The 22,798-nt window shown below is 50.1% G+C and overlaps 1 protein-coding gene across 2 annotated transcripts in view; it reads right to left on the reverse strand.

The window, feature by feature from the left end:
- The window catches only part of ADRB2 (adrenoceptor beta 2), a 51,632-nt gene extending 49,333 nt beyond the window's left edge, over positions 1-2,299 (reverse strand). For both annotated transcript variants that reach the window (XM_049829981.1, XM_049829980.1), the window contains exon 1: positions 1,126-2,299. In XM_049829981.1, coding sequence (XP_049685938.1) covers positions 1,126-2,299 — 1,174 coding nt within the window. The remainder of the gene's footprint in view (positions 1-1,125) is intronic.
- Between the last annotated feature and the right edge of the window lie 20,499 nt (positions 2,300-22,798).

A 22,798-nucleotide genomic window follows, 5' to 3' on the forward strand; every position in this document is an offset into this window, starting at 1 on the left:
AGGGGAGGGGGGGGGGGGGGGGGGAGGAAAAAACCCAAAACAACAAAACCAAAAGTCTCCACAAGCAAACCAACCAACCTACAGCCGTCCCGCGCCCAGAGCTGTGCTTCCAGTCCGCCAGTGAAAATAAAAAACCTCCTCCCATCCCACCTCCTCGGGCTCACTGTCATTTGAGACTTGGAGTTATACAAACCGGGCAGTTTAAAAGCTTTGGTTGGAAGCTCAGCGAAAGGACCGTCTGCGGTTGTAGCAGCATTTCACCCGACTTCCCGGTACCCCATTCCGGAGTCCCACAGTCACAGCCTCGCGTTGTGGGCAAACAGTCCATTTATTTCTAATACTACTATTTCAGCAGAAAGTCCTCTAGCACTTGGCAAAAATAGCGTTCGTTTTTCCTGGGCGTTGTTTAAACTGTCCCACTGACGGCAATAGCCGCGGATCCGACACAGCCCTACCGAGCCGCGCTCAGCCCCGCTCCTGCCATCCCTTCCCCGGGGATTTTGTCGCAGGATGCCACCCCCGCACGCTCCCCTCGGCTGGACCACACTGGTACCACCGCCCGGGACTGCCCTCCCGGCCGTGGAGGGGTCCCACGGCCACCGGCTCGGTTACGAGAAGGGAACCGGGAGGACTCCCGCGGAGCGCCCGGCTCCGCAGACGGGGCTGCCGCCGGGGCGGGCGGCTGCAGCCCCAGCCCCGCTCCCGCCGCCCCGCACGGAGCTCCCGCAGCAGCCGCCGGCTCCTAACAGTAAGGACATGAGGTAGTTCAACACCGGCCACGGCCAGGAAGTTTCCTCCGGGGGCGAGCTTTCTGCACAGCCCTAAATTTCCCGTCCACCACCTCCCCCCGCCCCGTTGAGGGGACCCACGGTCGCGCCCCTAAACAGGCAGACTGCAAGCAGACCGCCCGACCCTGCCCGGGACAACCCCCCACCTGTTTGCGGAAGGTTTGCCCAGTTTGGGGGTTCTTGCAGCCATGAGGTTGTAGGTGCGCCCTAGAAGAGGACCATTATTATTATTAACGGGGGGGTTGGGTTTTCCTTAGAGAGAAAGGCTCCTCTTTATAACCGATGTGTGCCACGCCAGAGCCCATCGCGTCTCGAAGCTACCCGCTAGGCACAGTACCTTTGCAGTGCAAAAAGTCCTCGGGGTGAGGGAAGGAACCCTCTTCGCAGAGCAAGTCGCAGGTTTTATCCGATGCCAGGGGGTAGCCGTTGTCCTCCTCATTGTAGTCGCTCTTGCCGTTGCTGTTTGAGTAGCCGTTGGCATACATCTTCAGGGCGGACCTGCGGAGGCAGAGGAGCTCCTGGAAGGCATATCTGAAGTCCGGGCTCCGGCAGTAGATCAAAGGGTTGAAGGCAGAGTTGACATAGCCCAGCCAGTTCAAGAGGATGTACACGTACTTCGGTATGATGTCGTCCTGGATGACGTGCACGATGTTGACGATGAAGAAGGGCAGCCAGCATAGTGTGAAGGTGCCCATGATGATGCCCAGGGTCTTGAGGGCCTTGTGCTCCTTCAAGAAGAACTTGGAGGAACGGCGGTGCCCAGCTCCCCCTTTCTGCTCCTGCTCCTTGTTCTGGGTGTGAAACCTCCCCTCGCTCCTGTCTATCTTCTGCAACTGCTTCTTGGCCACCTGGAAGACCCTGGCGTACACGAATACCATGACCACGAGCGGCAGGTAGAAGGAGATGATGGAGGAGGCGATCGCATACGCTTGGTTGGTGAAGAAGTCACAACACGTGTCCTTCTCGTAGCACAGGATGGCCTCGACACGGTCTGCCCGATACCAGTGCATTTGGATGGGCAAGAAGGAGGTGAGGGCTGAGACCACCCACACCACGAGGATGACCACACGCGCCTTGCTCTTGGTCAGCAGGCTCTGGTACTTGAAAGGGGAGGTGATGGCGAAGTACCGGTCCACGGCAATGACGCAGAGGGTCTCGATGCTGGCAGTGACGCAGAGCACATCCAAGGAGGTCCAGAACTCACACCAGAAGTTCCCAAACTTCCACATCTCCATGATGATGTGGCTGGCGCCGAAGGGCACCACGGCCAGCCCCATCACCAGGTCAGCACAAGCCAGCGAGGTGATGAAGTAGTTGGTGACAGTCTGCAGGCGCTGGAACCGGGCGATGGCCGTGATCACCAGCACGTTCCCGAAGACGATGGCCAGCACGATCACCGACATGAGGATCCCCATGCCCACCATCCACACGTCCCGCGACAGCGTGGGGTCGGCGGCGCTCTGGTTGGCGCTGACGTTGCCGCCGGGCAGCTCGGTGCCTGCCACCCCCATGGCCACCCCACCCCCCCCCCCAGCAGCCCCCCGGGCAGGCGGCGGGGGCTCGGCTTTGCCTAGGGCTCCTCCGCGGCAGCGCTGCGCCGGGAGCCGCGCATACGGGACGGCAGGTGCGCGGCGGGCTTGGCCGCGGGGTGCTCCCGCTGTGCGTGCCCGAGACCGCTCCGCTTGTCACGTCACGTCACGTCACGTCACGTCACCGCACCGCACCGCACCGCACCGCACCCGTCCCCGCACCGTCCCTGTCTCTGTCTCTGTGCCCGTTCCCTCCCGCGCGCGGCGGCCGCGCGCCCGCCCGCCCGACTCCCCCAGCCCTTTAGGCGCCGCCGAGCTTATAGCGACACCCGCCGTGACATCAGCTCGCCACAGCCAATGGCAGCCCGCGCCGCGCCCCGCGCGCACCTCGCACCCCCCCCACCCCCCACCCTCCCCCGCGCCCCGGCCGGCCCGCCTAGCCCCACGCGTGTCCCCGCCCCGCGCGCTCCCCCCCGACCACGCGTGCTACATCCCCGCCGGGGTCCTGGCGCCTGCTCCCCGCCCCGGGCTCTCCCCCTGCTCCACGCGTGCTCCACCCCCCCCCATGTCCCCACGCCCCCCGCCCACGCGTGCTCCCCGCCCCAGGGTGTCCCTGTGCTTTCCAGCCGTGTCCCCACACCTTCCACCTACGGGTGCCACACATGCCCTCCCTGCCTCGGGGGTGTCCCTGCACCCCCTGCCCCACGCGCGCCTCCGCACCCCACGTGCGCCCCACCTCCCACCCCACCCGTGCACCCTGTGAGCTCCCTGCCCCCGGGGGTGTCTCCAGGACACGAGGCACCAGGCGCTCGCAGGGACTTCGTCCCTGCCTGGGCGCCGGGGTTTGGCTTTCCCATCCTCAGGGGTGACACTTTGCGCCAGGATGTCACCCAGGACTCCGTCCCTGCCGGTCCCCGGCCCAGCATCCCAGTAGGCACCCAGGGCGGTGGGGTGCATCCGAGTGCTGGAGCCGCAGCCCAGCCCCAGGAACCCCGGAGCTGGCCAAGGGCGCAGACCCCCCTCAGCTGTCCCGGGAGCGCTGGCCAGGCAGGGAGGCTGCGCGACTGCTGCGCACTGCCGTGCTGCAGCCAGGCATGCGGTTAGCCCCAGACGCTGTCACGAGTATTTCCCTCCAAAGCAAACAAATTTGCTAAATAAGGACTAAGGAATCCTGCAAACTTCCTTTTAGCCTAACAGGAGATAACGCTGCTGCCGGAGTTTCGTTTCTGCCTGTTGCTCTGTACCGACACTGCCCAGCCTCGTGCCGCTCTCCCGCAGAGATACATCGCGCTGCCTGCGGGCCCCGGCGGGCTTGCGGAAGTGACAGCGAAGCGTGAAGGCTGGGTTTCTAAAATTGCCCTGTGCCACAGAAAGGGAGAACAGAAATCTTTTTCCCAGATTTGCCCCCATGCCGCCAGCTGCACCAAAAGTTGCTGCAGGTCAGCGTCTCGTTGGGTGCCGCACTGCGGCCCTCCCACGGCAGAGGCAGTGGAGGACTCCTGTCTTTGTTAGCAATTAAACTGTTACTAATGTTAAATCTTATTTGAAACACATCAGCTGCTGGAGCCTGGCGGGGCTTCACAATTCTGCCTCGTTTTTCCGGGATGGCAAGGCCGTACCACGGTGCCGAGGGCCGGGTACCGGCTGGGCTGCGGTGGGCAGCATCCTTCACCCCGCCGGCCCCGCGCCGTGGGTGCTAGGTGGCCGTGTCACACCCCGGGCTATTTATAGAGAAGAGCCGGGTGTACGGAGAGGAAGCTTTATGGTTTAAAACAGAGGGGCAAATGAGGTGCTGCAATCAGGAAATGAGATGAAAGGCAGTTTCAGCAGCGTGAGGTGTCTGTCTAGGCACGGTTCTTCCTGAATTAGTGGCTTCCCAGCACTGTTTCCACACTCCGCTTCTGCATCCGCACACTTCGGAGGTTTTAAAGATGAAGAGACGCGAGCAGAAGATCCACAGGGCACCTCTTCCCACTGCAGACACGCGCAGCCTTTGGAAAGCAGGAGCATTTGGAGGACCCAGGTATGCAGTGCTAACGACCTTAGCTAATGGGGCCGTAGTTTTCCCACACTTGTACCGACAGGTACAACTGTAACCAGCCAGTGTGAGTCTGTAGCACTCCACTGGCTTTCACAGACTTCACACCAGCTGAGGGTCTGGCCCAGTTAGTGCTTGCTGGGTGCGATATCCGTTCCCCAGTTTCCGTGCACACAGGCCCCCCCTCACCCTCACTGCCTGGGGGCCGGCAGCACTCGCCTTGCAGGGGAGGCATGGCAAGAAGCTGCTGGAAAAGCGGAGGTACAGATGAGATGCAATAGTGGGAGAGCAAAGCAGAATGGGGAAGCAAAAGCAGAAGGTGTGGGAACTACATGTCAACCTCAGCTCGCTGTTCCCCCTTCTTTTTTAAGGGCTGATGAGAAAGCTCTCGAAAGTACTCAAGGTAAGTTTCTGGCAATAACCTGGCGAGTTTGCTGTGCTGTTTCCTGTGGGTTAGGCTAACATCTGGGAATACTCTGACACCAGATGAAAGCATTCCAAAAGCATTAGGTCCCCTATCCTCATAGACATAGAAATGTTCATCCTTGCATGAGACACCGAGGCTTGAAAGGAGGCGAAGCAGGCTTGGGGACTTGGTGGGAAACACCAGCTCTGGGAGAGTCAGAGCTAAATTCTCTGCTTCATAACAACTGCTTTATCAAAGGCACCCGTATGTCCTGCCATGTCCCTGGTAACAGTCCTACATCCCTCTCCAGAGCCTGCTGCAGGACTCTGGAAGCCTCTGTGGCCCAGGGTGCAGAAATCAGCCAGCCCAGCTTACATCTAAATATTTTGTCTTTGTTGTACTATATTCAAAGAAGCCTGAACCTCTCCTTTGGTTAACAGGGTGTGGTGGAAGAAGCAGAGAAAGGCTGATTTTTCTTCCTTGATTCTGCAGTTCTTGCTTGTGTTGGTAATATTTGTTCACCTATGTAAGGTGTGTCGGGGTGGGCCCATGGCTTGAGCTGATTTGTGCCCTTGGCTATGCAGCCATGACCCACACCGAGTGGGACTAGTGACTACAGGTTCAAAATAACGCAGGAATTTGCCCCACATAAAAATAAATTTCATCACCAGAAGTCCGAGTTGCTTTTGAGGTTTGCATGCCTTTATCTGTGCTTTTGAGTAGTTATTAGCTTTCTAGCATGCTCAAGGCTTCTTATTTAAACAAATGTAATACCAAACCTCAGAGGAGAGGTTAGGAAGACAGTTAAGTTTGCACTTTTTACGCTGTCTGAAGTGCTGGAAAGAGCCTCAGCCCACCCCAAAATGCCTCCTTCTGGGTTTCTCGGCCTTGGAGGGTGTCAAAACCAGACAGGTCTCATTTGTTCCATGGAGCACATCTGCACCACTGACCCCGCTGCTTTGTCATCACGCTAATCTTTTCTCTTTTTATAATTGGATGTGTGCTCCCTCCTTGCTGGGTGACATTTGAAGAACTGCCTGTGGGATCAATGAGAAAGGCAGGGTTGGTAGAAAGAGGTAATCACTTTTATTAGCCCAACTGACATAATTGGAAAAAACAGCCAGGCTTTTGGGCATGCAAGACCTTCCTCAGGACTGTGACTAGCTGGGATGCTGGTCTGAACCCTGCCTGCCCAGATGCGCAGGCTGGAAAGCACGAAGCACTCTGATATTAAGCAGCTGGCCCGATCAGGCCCTTGGCAAGCGCTTGGAAGTGACAGTCTTCAACACAGTGTTTGGCGGGAGAGGAATCTGTAAAATTCTCTTCCTGCAGAGAACTGATAAGTAACAGTATTTGTCTGGTATGTCACTGCGAGGAGGCTGTAGAGCAGCAGAAGCAGCATGCAGGCAGCATAGAAGCGTTCGTCTTCCTCTGGCTGCCGATTAGCACCAGCCCCTGCTGCAGGTGAGCAGCCCACCCTGGCCAGAGCCACGCCGGACAATTCGGACAATCTGGCAGTGCCTGCTCACAGGGGCTTCATTCTGCTTTTCCCCTTTTTTTCTGCTGCACTCGTTTGCATGTGCCTGGCTTTGGCCGTCAGCGGGCACTGGGCAGTGCTGCAGCAGAGTGCTGCGCTGGGGCGGCTCGCCAGCCCACGGGAAGAGGGATGGCGACACTTTCTGTGGGTCACCTCTGCCTTCCTCTGGGGGCTTTTGGCTTCCTTATCCTCCTGCTTCAAAGCAGCGTGGCAGGAGTCAGGGAGCTTTCTGCAGGTTAGCTGCGGTAGTAGCTCCTGGCTCTTGATTTCTCTTCCTCTCTTGCTTTATAAGCCATGAGGGGGAGCCACCCGTGACTCACAGCTCCCCGTTAATCTCTCGTTTATGCTTGTTTGGAACAGCAGTGCAATTAGAAGTTAGGGTTGGAGTGATGAAGTGGGGGTTTTTGTTTGCTTGTTTCTCTCTTTGAGCTCCCTGCATGGTCTGGTGAGAGCCCTGGCGTGTCTCCTTGCTCCAGGAGCCCGCAGCAGTAAGTAGAAGCCCGGGGCTCCCTTTGGCACCCACCTGCAGCAGGGAGGACAGCAGAAGGGACAGAAACACTCCCGCTTCTTTTCCACGGGGGAGATGCTGCCACGTCCACCCTCGGGCAGCCGTCCTCAGCCCCAGCACCTCCGAGGACCATGGCCACCCTGTGCTCTGCAGGGGGACTGGGCGGCAGAGGGGCTGTCCTCCACTCTGGGGGCTGCAGGATGGGATGAAGTGCCTGAGACAGCACCCATCTCACACAGGAGCATGCCTAATGCTTCCACAGGTGCCGCCACTGTTAAAGTGTGCCTGTCCCCACATCCTCCCATGTGAAGGTGCCGTGGCGGTGTGAAGGGAAATTGGGGGGGGAGGGGGGGATTAAGGAATTAATCATCTTGCACCAAGGCGGGCAGAATCCTCTGGTCCTCTCAGTGCATCTCCCAGGGCATCTGCTGAGTGTGGGAGATCATGGCTATTAACCTCTGGAGTACTGGCTTTTGTAGGGAGGCAGTTATTGTCCTTTTTTTTTTTTTTTTTTTCTTCAGACTAGACCAAGGAAAAAGGAAACTGCTGAATATGAGCAATGACCCCAGCGAAAACTGAAGCGCTTTATATGGAACATGACACTGGCTGCAACAGCTGAACACCAGAGATTCATTGTCTCTGAGCCAAATACTGAACTGCTTGCCTGTAAATCAATACTGATGGTGAATACAGGTTACAAAATGACACAACATGAGGGCAGCAGAGGAAACAGAAGAGAGCATCAGAATAACAGTTAGAGATAAAAGATTGTTATCACGACTTTTTCTTCTTCCATTACTGTTTTTCACATAACTGAACATCGCTTTCAGAAGCAGAGGAGATCACCGTCTCTAACCTGACTTGTCCCTGGTAATGACCTCTGAGCCCACGCGGCCAGCAATCTTTTCTTGTCCACTCCCCGGTATCTTGTTTCCCTGCATGGTGCAAAGCCATGGTGTGAGGCTGCGGCAGGGTAGTTTGCCACACAGTCAAAGTTTTTTGAGTGCAAAATGCACCCCATTCTCCAGGCATCATCAGCACCGAGGTGACTTCTGTTCCATTACCCCCACCCACCAGATCAGAGGAGACACCACTCAGGTGCAATGGGCACCCGGGGCTACAGAGCAGATGAGGCTACATAAATGTAGCCATAATTTCACAGGAGCCTGGGCTGGAGCCACACTGAACTGCACATAGTGTGAGGCAGACAAGGCTGGTTCAAACACAAATGCACTGAGTTGTGGCCATGCTGAGGTGCCTTGCTTCTCACTTCCAGCCTCCTTCCTGTCCTTGTTCTTGCAAGGTGGTCTGACCTCAGATAATGCTCAGTATCATTAGGCAGGAGGCAAATTGTATGGCACCTACACTGACCCAGTGTAAACCTCTGACTCACATAAATAATGGGCATGTATATAGGAGGCACACCAGGGAAGCAACGCCGAAAGCACACGGCCCTCTGCCGTCTTCATCTCTCCACCATCAGTGAGGGTCTACTGTACCCCTAAGGTGATTCTGGTCCTGGCGATAGAGGTCCTTGCTTGCAGTGGGGCCAGAGCTTCACCTCTCATTCCTAATTTTAGAAGACTACTTCATGAGCTTATAGGAAAAGGAACTCTGTGTGCCGGAATATGTGCCCAGTTCTACTGAGTCCAAGAGGAAATTTGTTTTTTCCTGAGAGCTTTCTTATCAAATCTGCTGCATATCAAACCCAAAATAGCTTGTGTGGCTGCTGGTCAGACCAAGCTTTCCCTCAGCTCTGAGGGATGGTTCAAGAGCTAGAGGAAGATTTCCTAATGAACTGCTGCAGGGTGGCATGGCCATGGTGGGTGCTGTGTGCACACTCTTCATCTGGTGCAAACCAGAGGGATTTTAATTTCGTTTAATCACCTTTTCCAGTGTGGGCAAGGCCCTTGGCGTGGTCTGAAGGCAGGTGCACCAACATGTGCTGGGGCCAAGCCAATGGCTAATGCCAGGGTGCCCTGTGCCTGGCAGGACAGAGCCAGCTGGGGAGCCGAGATGTGCAAAAGGAGAAGATGGCCAGGTGGAGATGGGGCTGAGGTCTAACCATAGCTCTGCACTGTATGCCTGGCCAGGAGGTCTGACAGCAGCAGTAAGGGTCCAGGAAGAAGGGCTTCATCAATGCCGAGATCTTGGACAAATTTGAACAGCCCATGCTGGAGATTATGGCGCCCTGGCTAGCTAGAGTATGGGTAGGTCAAGTCTACCATGCCCACACTGCCAGCAGATGCCTGGCCATCCTGTGGGCATCTTTCAAAAGCTATGCAATCCCTGTGGAGCTACAATGTCTTCTGAGCCCTTGGGCAAGTGCTTAGCATTGGCATAGGTGGCTCCAGACCTGGAGTGTCAATACACACAAGGAGAAAAGGCTGTAGTCCTTGGTATTTGGTTCCTAGATCACATAGACCTTTTCAGTCTTGTGCCTTTAATTTTGTGTTTCCCTCAGTGAGGCAGAATTAATGTCCTCTAGGCATCCGAAGAGGACATCCACTAATGTCTGTCAGGTCTTTGGGAGCAGACTTCACAAGGTAGTGCTAAAAAGGTTGGTTTTTTTCTCTGTGGTTGCAACATATATGGTCCAATGCTTTCCCTAAAATACCTTGCTGGGAAAAGGAAATCACAATTCAGAAGTGGCTTAGGGTAAGCTCATGCTTGTCTGATTTCTTTGTAATGCCTCAGTCTGGCCGTAGCCATCAGTCTTCCTGTTTTACACAGAGATTGGACATTTGTAGTGGGAACTGTCATGGAGATTTTGCTCTTAGCATGGAAGTGAATCGATGCCCTAAAAGAAAGGCAGTAGTTGTGTTATGCAAGATTTGGGGGATAGAATGATCCTTTTGAAGCGAATGCGTTTAAGGAAAATGACCACATGGAGAGTCCTGGACGCAAACACTTACGCAAAGATACTTATTTTACTGGTTACCATTAACAAATTTGCCTAACTGGGAACCATGTCTAGCAGCAAGAAGGGTGGTAAGCACTAAGATATCAAGGTGATGTGTACAACAGAAGAAGATAGGCAGAATTCAGTCTCCATAGCTCACACAAGGCTGGTCTTGACATCTGATGTGAACCCTGTTTAACTTATTCCCTAGCTCTGGGAGAAATCTGCAGCACATTTACAGCTCATATCGCATATTCCACCTACTATACATCAGCGAGTCCTCATTTTCTCTGCTCATCAATGAACTCGGGCTAAATTCAGAGCAGCACATGAAAATGAAAGGCACCGTGTTGCATGACCACCCAGACTCTTTACCCACTCCAGCCCACTCTGGAATGTCAGAACAAACACTGTGTGACTCCTTAAACAATGTAAGTAATCGCTTTTAGATGGGCTATTGTGTGTGGCATTCATCTAGGAGATGGTATCTGTGAATGGTGTTTTGTGTGTTAGTGTATTTTAATAGCACGTGAGATTACATCTCTGGCTAGTGTTTTTATTTGCTATAGTATGGTAATTGGGTGATTTTAATCTGTGGTTGATTTTTTTTTTTTTAATGTAGCCCCGAGGGAAATGGTGCAAGGCTGTCTCTTACTAAAATTAGCCTTGGCAAACTCAAATTCGCCCCTTCCGCCAGCTCACAGCAGAACGCTTGGGATAAAAAATGGTTGCAAGTCCGACCAGCTAAATAGAACCTGCAAGCCTGGATTTTCTCTCCTACTCAGGCTATTAAACTCTTCGATGGAGGCACAGACTCGACATTTTGAGAACCCTGTATCCTCCAGAATTCCTCCCTGTTCCGCAGAGAACAGGCATGCTCTTCCTCAGTTCACCAGGAAAGTATCAAAGGCTCAGCATTTTGCATCAATAAAAAAAAAGCTGTGCATGATGCCTCAGGACTTTTTTGATTGCATCTGTGGAGATGCTGCTGCAGTGATGGTCCAGCCCTGGCAGTCAGCACAGAAAGCAGGGTAGCTCTCCAGAAACCTGACCTCTGTGCCTGCACTCCTATCATGCAGTCATCTGTGTCCAGCTCTTTGGGTCCATGAGGACCTCCATGCCACTAGATGCCCCCAGGAGGAGTTTTCTGCACTTATATTTCCAGTTCTAGAAACATTTTTCCTGGGAAATATCTCTGACTTCCGCACTGCAGCTGAGCTGCTCCCCAGGGCACGGCAGAAGGCCAGGGCAGGTAAACCCAGAGTCATAATGAAGATCTTAATGTATGAATCGAGTATAACATGTGCTGGCTCCTTGCCTTCTCGCCGGAATGAAAGAAATTAATACAATGTTCCTGATGTGCCTGTGAATATTTCTGCAGTGAATTGAGCCCTGCCCAGCCATTGATTTCCCACTTCAAAGGTCAAAGCCATTTGGTTTCATAATCATTTGTGTAACCCTCTGATGGAAGTGGAAAGTAGGAAGAGGTGTCCCAGAGACCTGGAGGAGCAGGTGGCGCAACGAGGGAGATCCTGCATTTCCAAAACGCAGAGCTAGATGTAAATGTAGATCCGGGTTGAGGATTAGGGAGGGAAGAAGGCAGAAATGCCATTGCCTTCTTGTGGGGCAGAAGTTCTCCTTCCAGGCCACTGTGGTTTCATCCATGGGGTTTTTAGCAGCCCACCTGGTTCTTCTGAGATGCTTGTTACCCTGAAAATGATACTGAGCTCTTCTCGCTGCTGCTGCCAGGTCCCTCTGAGTCAGGGTTTGAAGGCTCTTGCCAAAAGATCATGCCTGTGCCTGGCAGCTCTGCTAGGCAGCCAAACAGGAGCAGCATGCATGAAGCTCGTGGAGTTGTACATTTTTGGGGGGACGCTATAAATGCAGGTGCAGTCAAACAAATTGACTTCATCCTTAAAATAGAACAGTCTTGGGGATCCAGCACATAGAAGGGCCTCCTGTGTGCTTTCCTCCAGCATACCCCACTGCCAGCAGAGAGCTGGTGTGCTCTGTTGTCCTTGTCCCACCTTCTTTGCACAGAAGGAGCCCATGTGTTTCCCAGCAGGAGCACAAGGGGCTTTTATTCCAGTTTTTTAACCTCTCTGTAAGTCACCACCACTCCCCACTCTCCTTGTTGTCCCTGTCATTGATGAATTCATTAGTCATCACTGCTTCATTTGTAAAGTAACCACAGGCAACCAGCTGGATGCATGTGCACTGTGGGTAAAGCACTCACAGGGAGAGACCTGTGTGCATCCCTGTCAGTGCCAGCAGCTCCCTCTGCGCAGGACTAGCCAGAAGGATGGTGGGGCAGGACCGCGTGGACTTCCCGGATCCCTGACGGTGCGCGGTCTCTGCCTGCTTGGGGCACATGGGGAAAGCGGCTGTTGCTTTACCAGCACAGCGGCTGCTTTTGCTTCTCAAGACTGAAGTGTGGTACAGGAGCAGCATTCTCACCCCTGAGTTGACAACACAGGGCTGTGCACATCAGGGTGGAGGTACGTTGGTCCAGAAACAAGAACTTTTGCCTGGCACCTGTTTACAAAACCCTTGTTTCTCACCAGATATTTGCAACGCATCCTTAGTTTCATCTCCTAAACTACTCTTACGCAGCTGAAAGAAACAGACTGAGGAGATCACAGCAACCTAAGCACAATGTCCCCATTAGGACTGGGAGCACAGCTCTTGTGGATGGCTTTGACATTCAGCTGCAGACTAAGGTGGGTCAGGAGCTGTCACCACCGCCATCTGAATGTAGCATGGGGCTTTCTCCTGCAACACGCAACGGGTGATTGAGGTGAAGTCTTCCTTTTGAAAGGAACTCACTCCTTTAAACAGTTTTCGTAACAACTTAAATAGCTTCCAAAGAGACTATGTAAAGTTGAAAGACTACGGGTGATTTTACAGGCAAAGTAGAGGTGTGGAGGAGACCTGGTGGTTCGCTGTGTCTAATGTCCATGGTGCCAGCTATAACTGTCCTGTACAGCGTACCCCAGACTTTTCATCTGGAAAAAAAGCCTTGTCCCTTTCCAGACTTAGAATTCTAGGGTGACTGTAGTTGATAGACCCTGATAAGACAGAAACATTTTATAGGAAGGTATGCATTCCCTTTCCTTGTAAATCTCAGTTCATTCCTATTGCATGAGTTAAGGCAGCTGTTGAGTCCGAGTGGGTGCAGTTTTAAAAGGGAAAATCCTGCTTGAAATCCAAAATAAATAATAACTAACATAGCCATGTGAAAAGTAATTATAAGGCTTTAAATAAACTTAAATAAAATAAACAGCACCCCCATCCTTCACCTGCTAGCAACTTGACTTCAGCAGTTGTATTTCCCAGCCAAGGTGGATGTGGATGGTTTATTGAAGCAGGTAAAGCAGTCCAGAGCATACAGAGCAGCTGCTTTTCACTGCTTTCTGATGCCAAGAGTAACAACCTTCTCCTTCAGACCGAGTGTGAGACCAGGAGGTCATGGGTCCTGGCTCCATCACTCACTTCACCAGCCAAGTCACCAAACCTTTCTTTTCCCCCAAGAATTTGAAGCTTATTAACTAAACACAGTCTGTGTTGTTATTATTATCATTATGAATGAAGTCAGCAGCTTTTGTGGGAGATGTGGGAGACCTCAGTTCACAGGAGCTTCGCTGTGGGGGGAGGAACAAAGGCATCTGTCCCAGCCCCATGAGACCCAGCTCTTGGCTCTTTTATGTCTGGTCACTGCTTCTCTGAAGCTAAAATCTTTCAAAGGGGAGCCCACATCACGAAGCAGATGCCTCATATTGAACCCAGAAAAGGCAAAATGGCAGGTAAAAGTGCAACTGAGCACGGAGTCTGAAACCCCCTCCGCCGTGTCCGTTACATGGTTGTACTGCCTCATTCATACCCACTTCTCACGCCCCTCCCCTGCACATTCAAATCCATTATCACGAATACAGCAGAGTCCTACTGAGGTCTGGATTTCTTCAAATGCAGACCTTTTCCTGCAGTGTTGTTTCAAATTGCACTTTCCATTGATGCCCTTAGATTAGACCCAAGAATATAATGCTACCATGTGTCTTCCAAACCACCTTCAAACAATTTTCACCCCATGTGTGGTGTCTTCTGTATCCTACAAAGGCAAAATCTTAATTTTACTCACCTACTTCCCACTGACATATATACTTGGCAAAATAAAAAGTACACGACAACTGTTTAGCACTGGCTAAATGAAAAACAAGCTTGTTGCTTAACTATTCACTATGCAAATACGAATTAAAATTAAATAGTCCAATCCTTTAAGAAAAAAAAGTACCTGAGCAGTGAGGGTGGCCATGCAGCGTGTCTGGGTGAGCCTTGGCCCAGGGGAGCAGGATGGCTGGGACATGTCCACGGGGATGTGCTAGGACCCAGGACCGGCTCAGAGTCAGGAGAGACTGTGACGCAGAGCAGATCCTGCATGCTGAGCCCAGAAATCAGGCAGGGCTTGGCGCTGGGGGACTCAAAGCACTGTCTGTGCCCAGGATGAAGAAGGGCAGCCACAGGGGAGGGCAAGAAACAAAATACTTCTGACAGAAGACCTCTGTCAGACAGCTGTCATAACCAGTGCTGGGAAACAGAATAGGACAGGAACTTGGTTATAAGCCCTTCAACAACCACAGGGGAAACACCTCATTAGTAGCTCTGGCTTGCAGGAGGGCTATCCGATCTATGCAATGTGCACGTGATTATCCCCTTCACAAGAAATGTTCCTGTTAATCCCCAGCTTCCTGCTCCTGTGCCAGTGATGGGGACTTCAAAGACAGTATCAGTGCATAGGCTAACACACAAACCAGGGTGCGGGGAGAGCCATGGAGCGGGGCAGAAAGAAGGACTGAAAGGCACCACTGCCATCAATTATGCAGCAGAGGAACAGACAAAATTCCGGTGGTCTCAAAAGCTCCCTTCTAGTCAGGGGGTTCCCTGTATGTTCTCGACTTTCCCCAAACTCTTGCTGAACTGATTTTCAGCAAGGCTGGAGAAGGAAAGATCGTCTTCACCTTCTCCCAGGAAAGCCCTGGAGACCAGGCACCTCTGCCTGGCAGTGGTATCAAGCAAGGGGGGCACCAGCCCCTCAGCCCTGGGGACACATTGTCAGCCCGGCAGCACAGCAGCAGGATGGTCTTGCACCTTCCCACCTATGTCCCATTTGCCCATGTCACAAAAGTCCTTGGGACATAAGGCTCTGGTGGAGCTGCAGGATGTGAGGATGCAAATGACAGTGTCTGGCTGCCAGCAATGCAGCTGAACAAGACTGAGGAGCAATGGGCTTGTCCTGCAACAGGCCACATGCAACCATTTAAAATAAAAACGCCTCTGACTTCAGCAATCATGGTGCCATTGCAGATGATTGAGGCCAAGGCTCAATAATCCCAACTCCTTATTGCTCTGAGCAGCTGTAACACCTGGTAGCCATCTGCCATGACCAACGGTGCACTGGGACCTGTGATCTTGCTTAGAAACCCGCACCCCCCAAGACTGGAAAGAAATAGCACATACTTAATGCGTCTGTTATAGTTCCTCCATCCTGCTGGAGGAAGTACTACTGAATTTCTTACCTGGGTTGTCAGTGGAGCCAAATCATCTGTTCTTCATCTATAAAGGGCCTGTTCATCTCTGGAGCCTCCTGTCTCTGCTATTACTGGATAATTGATAGTAGGTATCCACTCCTGCTTCTAGGATGGTGGCTAGGGAAGGGGATGTTTTATATGGTTATTATAGTTAACAGCACAGCACAAATATGGCTAGCCATCTGCTACATAATGTATTGATTTGGAATAAGGAATGCAGGAGCCTTATGGTATTCTTTTTACCACTGCGTCCATCACTGTTTTCTTATTCACATTTTTATATATATATACCCACTGAAAAAGCTCAAAGGATTTAACTGGATGCAAATGTACTTCATCTGGGAATAGGACAAAGCACTTCACAGGAGAGAGCTTTGCGTCAGTCAATTTTGGACCACTCCCCAGCAAATGTTTCTGCTGATAAGGACGCAGCACTGTTTGCTTTGGATCCTTCACCCAAGCGGGGGAAAAAATGAGTGTGTAGCTCCTGTTGCAAATTATAAATCATGGGTTTCTTAAAGGTCTATTGGCAGCCAGGGTTCCTCAATGGTCTGAGATGTTGCTGACAGCTCCCATTTGCACAGTTGCTCAACGAAGGGTGGTTGCTTGTTCAGCTCCGTCAAGGGGGCTCCCCTGGGAAAACAAGAGAAGAACATGATCTAGCCCCGGGACTGCAGAACTGAATCATCAATAGCTCAGCCTATTGCTGCTGTGGAAGGTAATGAGTCTGATTTCTTCTCTCAAAGACTGCTTTCACACGGCAGGGATGGCCTTTAGTTTCAATGAGACTCCTCTGACGCACAGTGAGGAGAATCTTAAGAGCCAGTCATAAGGAGAAGGGCATGCTGGCAGTGTCCTTCATCTCTGCACAGCAGAAGATCTAATACCACCCAAAGAAACCTTGGCTTTGGACACCTCTCTCAAGCTCACTTCCACCTGGCACAGCAGTTTGTAAAGCCAGGGGAGGAGTTAAAACCCTTTTAGTGCCACTGTGACCAGTGCTTGTCAGCTCACGGCCCAAAGAGTGGAGGTAACAACCTTGCAAGGTACCCTCTCTGCAGGGGTGACACTCAGAGACCATCCCCATGCTCCTGGCAGGCATGGCAAAGCACATCCCCAGGTCTTGGTGCAAAAGAGACAGGTTTCTAATCATCATGCTGGTGGCTAGGAGAAAAATGGGATGCATGGAGATGTCTAAGGACTTACTCATGCATTAAAGCACATTTGTAAATTCTGCCAAGACAAAAGGATTAGGGAGGGATTTTTTAATCTTTTTTTTTTTTTTTTTTTTTTTTTTCCAAAGATTGCTTTTAGTTGTGGTTTGGCACAACAGCATTGTAGGTCTTTCAAGGGTTAAATTGAATAGGTCAGTGTCCTTCATAAATATGCCATCATGAACTGGGACTAAGGTCTGGAACAGCAGGGAAAGGGCAGAGACAAAGGGCAAAGACATGAGAATGCGACAGCTATTTTTTTCTTGTGCTGAAGCCTCTTCAGCATGGGGTTTGCCTGGATCAGGAAGAGATGAAAACAGATGGGTTTGGTGAAGGCTACTATGAATCTGTAGTACTGCTGGAGGGATTTCCTGAATTCTTTTTCCCAAGGAAGAAATATTTTCTTCTGTGCTCCCTCCATCTGCTGCTTGTCTACCACCTTGCGAGGAACATGTGGTGGGGGTGCTGTTCACTCACTCACACAAACAGGTTTCATTATCAGATTATGAAGGAAAAGCCCCAGGCCAGCAACTGGGGCTCTCTCCCAGTTCACTCATCCACTTCTTCAAGTCTCAGTGCCTTAATGTAAGCAAATACGTAACTGCCTGCACCCAAATTAACATGTGGCACCTTAGTGTCTGGTTGCTGCTCCCTGCATCTCCTTTTGCACCACGCTTAGCATAGCTGGGAGATATTGATTAAAACCCCTTCTGCTCTTACAGTTCAGGGTGGCAGAGGAGAACTAAATAGGACAGTCAGTTGCCCTAAGGAGCCTTTATTGGAAGTAACGGCTTTCAGAGTAGCCAGAATCCGGAATGTAAAGAGACAAGATTTAGGAAAATGAGGAATCCACCCAAGGGTAAGCACTAGTTTTGTTAATGTAGAGTGCCAGTAATTTGATCTGAAGAGGCAAATCAAATGATTGAGGGTGTTAAGCACCACAGCCTGGGTGGCAGGATGGAGTAGCTGCTGTGTACTCTAATGAACCTCCTTTCTTCAACAAGGAAAGCCTCTGTGCATGGAGATGACTCAGAACTGCTGATGTGAAGTAAACTTGTACTGCACTGTTTCCAGTAGCAGGGTAGGGAGGAAAGATCTTTTCTTATCCCTGCAGTGCTTCAGGAGAGAAGGGAAGCGCTTGTAAAATTAGCCATAGCATGGACCAGAGACCCTCTACCGAGGCCCTTCTAGAGTCTTGCTCACATGCTGTCAATGAGCTATTGAATATTGTAATTAACTTTAAAGCATGCTAGTGGAGTAGACAAAGAAAGAGGAAAGAAACTGAATAGCTGCTAAGAAATGTTTTCACCTAATTCCAAGATTGGATCACCTCTTTCTTTATTTTTAGGGGGCAGTTTCTTCCCCTCAGATTGAAGGTTCATTTCTTTTCCTCCACACTGTCACAGGCTCCATCATTTGTCTCTGTCTCTAAATGCACACAGATCAGAGCAGGAACCTAGTGTATTGAAGACACATGTCACCATGGACAACCCATACAGCACAGCATAGATGCAAGCCACAACTTTGGGAGCTCACAAATCACACATTGGTGTTTACCAAGCAGGCTCTGGACATGCTGGAGGGCTGTGCACGTGCCTGTGCATAATCTGGAAGCCACAATGTGAAAATATAGTTGTGCTTGATGACTTGTTTTAAAAATGATGTTTGTTTGCCTACGGCTTCTCTCCCTAGTGCTCTGTGACTGACATAAACTTCTCTGGAAGGGGCCGCTTAGTGCAGAGCTACCACATAAATGATGCAAACAAACTGCAGTCCCACGTGTTTGGGCATGTCCAAGTTGCAGTGGGCTGTTACAGTGGCAGCAGGGCCTCCATGCTGCGAGCAAGCAGGTCCTTTGCTGGTGCCCTCATCTCAGTTTTGATTTGCTTCTTCTTCAGTGCTTGAAGCCAAAGCAGATGCAGGCAGAGGAAAAGGTGGAATGACAGGAAAGAAGCAATGTTCAATTAGAGGGAATTTTTGGAATGTTTACAAGCCAGGGCTGTCTAATAAGTAGATTAATTTGTTAGTGCCGAGTCAACACCTAAAATTGTAAGCCATTCAATCTTCTATTTGCCTGTTCCACAGCTCATGTTCCTGGTATTACATACGGACGAACCTGTGTTCTCTCTGCCTCAGTAAAGGTTATCCACGTTGGATCCTATTACAGCTTCTTGTCATACAGGATGAAAAGATGTCTGTCTAGTTAGTCTCCTAGGGAGATTCATAAAACCCCACATCACAGTGGAGCTCAACTTGGCTCTACACTCGGTATAATTCAGAGCTGGATTTGAAACTCCTGACATCCTTAGGGTAGAGGGACTGAAATTCAACTCGTCCTTTCGGATTTCCATACTGTACTCCATCTTCAAGAGATAGAATACACTGCAACAGAGGAATGATTAGGACATTAGCTGGCAGTGCTCCTAGTAGTGAATTGTCTTCATATCTGACCATATAGGGTATTAAGGTCCACAGCCCAAAACTGTTTTAATAAGAAAACAACATGAAATCCATATTCTGCATCCAGTGAAGCTTTATATTTGCAAGCACTGTAATGAGCTTGTGGCTGTGCAGTGTACTGAGAAATTGCTCTTTGCATTTAAATCTTAGAAATTTTCAAAGTTGTAGGTTGAAGTAACACATGGAAATGCTAACTGGGCTCTGTGGTTACAGGTAATGAGGACAGCTGTGTATTGCAAAATGCAAGGAAAGGACTTTTCAGATATATCCCTACTGATCCTGAAGAAGACAAAATACTTAACACAAAAGAAAAAACCTCAGTTCCAGTAGTGATGATATCACTTCTTGTTTGCAGCAAGAAAAGCAAAGCTGAATGGGTTTCTAAGTGCCAGGAGCAATATTTCATAATCTGAAAGGTAAATCCATAAAAATTGGGTACTTCCTACTTTAGACACAAACCAGAGAAAGGTTAAAACTGGAACACTAAGATAAAGTCTATTCTATATGGCAAGAATAGGTTTGTTTTCCATGTAAAGGCAAGATTAAGAAGGTATGACTGATGCCTGGTTATGATAAGCTGTATCTGACTGACATGTAGATGAAGATTATTAGTGCTGACCTCCTCTGTCCAAAGCCCATATTAAAGGAGAAGGAAACAGCTTTGTGAACAAAACACAGAAACAGCATTGTTGCCTTCGTTTCAGGTATGCAGTGCACATGAAATAAATTTTCATACTGCCTGTGGAGCTAGAAGTTTGTTCAACTATATGAATGCCTCTTTGACATCCTTCTTCAAGTGCCTCCAGAGAAGATTCTTTCTGCTGAGAGGTGCTTTCTGGATTTTTCTTTGTTGTTTTTTTTTTTTTTTTTTCAACTGAAGGCAAATTAGAAGAAAAGTGAGATAAGACTTTGTAACTATTCAGATTATAAGAAAATAAATTGAAGTGTCAGTTCAGTGTCAAGGCCCTTTATACATCACATTTCTGCTTTTCCTCTTCCAGACTAAGGAAAGGTGAGAACAGGGATCAGTGGTTATGACAGCAGCTGCAACAGAGTTATTAAGACTGAAACCACAGAAACAAACAAGGAGCTTCCACAGGTTTTCGCTTCTGCTATTTGGTGGTGACATCTGGGAATACATGATGAACTCCTCCTCGTGCAGAATGGATGTTCCACTGATGTTGTAGGAGATCATCCCTAGTATAGTGCTTGTTTCCATGTCTCCTAGATTTTGAACATATTAAACTAGTCTGGATATGGTTTGAACGTGCAGAAGAGTCCAGGGTTTGTACAGTACATTTGGCCAGGACACTGGACAATATTAGCCTCATCCCGGGATTTTGTTGTAAGCTTCCCAGCCTGGTGCAGAAAGTCTGGAGATTCTTTAAAGTTTGTGTATGCTGACGTAAACAGAGCCCCTTGCTGCAGAAATAAAACTAAAGAGAATTTCTGGCACAATTCAGAACGATACATAATTTTGTGGTGACCTCTCCATAGCAAATGCAAAGCTCTATCTCTTCGCTTGGCACTATGTAAAATGTTTGACATGAATTTGAATTGATGTCTACCTACAGGACTTAAAAGGCCCCGCAGGCCAAAGCATACGAGCCATCTCTTAAGTTCCTTGTCCTCACTGCTCCCTGCAGAAGCAGGGAGTACCAATACTTTTTTTTTTAATCCAAGAGAAACTTGGATTTTTAATCCAAAGAGAACTATGCAAAGGTTAAGTGAGCTGCTGAAGGACAGGCAGGAAATCAGTAGCAGAGCAGAGCCTCCAGGTCGCATTTCCCAGCTGCTCTGTGTGTGCTCTTAAAGAAGGTTTTCTCCCACTGTCGAGGTGGTGGTGGGCTGCACCAGCCACACAGCCCGGAGCACCCATTGATAGTGGGGAAGCTACAGCTCACTCCAGCCCCACATCAAATCTGCATCTCTTCCGACTGCAGGTCTGCCCTGTTGTTTCCGTTTGTCTCCCAGACTGGAGAAGAAAGAAAACACTGCAATTTAGCAGCGGTCTGACAGCAGCTGACCTTTACATGACAAGCAGTATTCCTCAGCAGCGTGCATCAGAGGTTTGCTTTGGTTTACATTTATTTTGTTCAACTTCATCTTTCGTAGGCATACAAAGTGAAGCCAATTGGATTAGACAGGCAGGATCTGTTAGCATCTTGAAGTAATCTGTAAGGAACCAGCAGCATGATAGTCATTAGGCAGTGGTTGCTGCAAACAGCTTCGGGGAATTTGTCTCCACTAAAGAGAGTTCTGGTGTCAGAGGGAGGATTGGGAAAGCCTCAGCAAACAGGGTTTTGTTTGTCTTGGAAGAACTCCGGGGAATCACAGGGCAAGTTGGAAGTGACTGGTGGAAATGACCCCATCCAGCTTTTTACACGAGCCCCTTGGAAGCTGTTGCTCTTCCAGCTTCCTTGTATCTCTTTTAACTAACCCTTTGCTAAAAAGCAAAGTCATAGCTCCATCCCTGCTACATTTATCACAGCACAAACATGCTTCTTGCTGTAAAAATGATGAAATTCCACCAAAATCAGAGCACAATTTAGGCACAGCAATACAACTCAAAAGCTTTACCAGGGTGTTTGCACACGTACACTGACTTGTTCAGACAGGGACCACTAAATTCTCTTTAAAAGTCCTTAAAGGTGAATAAGCCAGGTAGCAGGCCTTCGTATGCTGCTTACCACATTTCACTTTGGGAGTAGGATTTTGCAGGCAGCTTTGGCCTTACTCTGCTGGCACTGAAGCCAGTGGCAAAGCCAAGTCTATTCAGGAATCAGTGTTTAGCAGTCTTCCTGACTCTATGATGGTCCCAGCACCTCCCCGGAGGATGGCAGCTTTGCAAACTGCAGCAGTGCCACACACCAACAGCTCAGCAAGAGTAGGCTGCAAGGATTACTCAGGATTTGAGAGCTGCTGGGCAGGCTTGAAATAAAACTGTTCTATAGCTAGAGCTTGGCAAGGATGATTAATTTTGAGAGTTTAAAAAAAAAAAAAGACACAGGAAAAAAAGAGCAAATTACAATCTCTGAATTTTCAAAGAGTTTCTTTGCATTGGCAAGGAATGGAAGCGCACTGCAGAGCCCAGATGAGGTTATTCTGACTTTTTATTGCACAGGTGGTCAGTCAGAGCCTGTGGGCATCTTGGCCTTCAGAAGCAGCTGAGAGGAGGCAGTGATGGGTCAGGCTGTTTCTTGGTCTGGTCCATTCTCTGTGAAAAACCCAATAAATCCCATCTTAGCTGCTCCTGAATGCCCAATGAGTTCAGCTGAAATGTGTCTGTCAGTGAGGAAAACATGCCACAGACAGGCCCAGGACTAGGAATGAGAAATTAATTCCCCAAACCAGGCACCAAAACAATCACAGAAGGTTGTCCTGGTCCAGAGTGTTTCCCCAGTGTTTGGGTTAAAAATCCAAGACTGGATCCAAGTCTAGGATGTACTTCCAAATTTTGCCCATCCCTGAAAGAAAGCCTCCATTCACATACACCTGTATTACCGCAGCTTGCTCTTTGCTTGATAGAGGTCCTGGGTCCATGCTTCACTGTTGCTGAATTGCTGCAGGGTGCCTGTGCAGTGCCTGTGCTCCCGCAAAACCTGCATGTGTGGCACTTGGTTCCTCTGACAGGACCCCTGGGGGCATGCTCAGAGCAGGCTTGGGCTTCCACAGTTCCAGAGGGTCAGAAACGTGCGTCAGACCTAGTCTTGAAGTATGAAACATCATGGAGGGACTTGAGGAACTTTGGAAAGCTTTGGGATATGGGGCTTGGAACATCCTTGCTCCCATCCACTGCATGAGGTCTGTTCTTCAAGTGGTCCCTGTTGGCAT

The sequence above is a fragment of the Accipiter gentilis genome, chromosome 26 (assembly GCF_929443795.1).
Source record: "Accipiter gentilis chromosome 26, bAccGen1.1, whole genome shotgun sequence".
NCBI lineage: Eukaryota > Metazoa > Chordata > Aves > Accipitriformes > Accipitridae > Astur > Astur gentilis.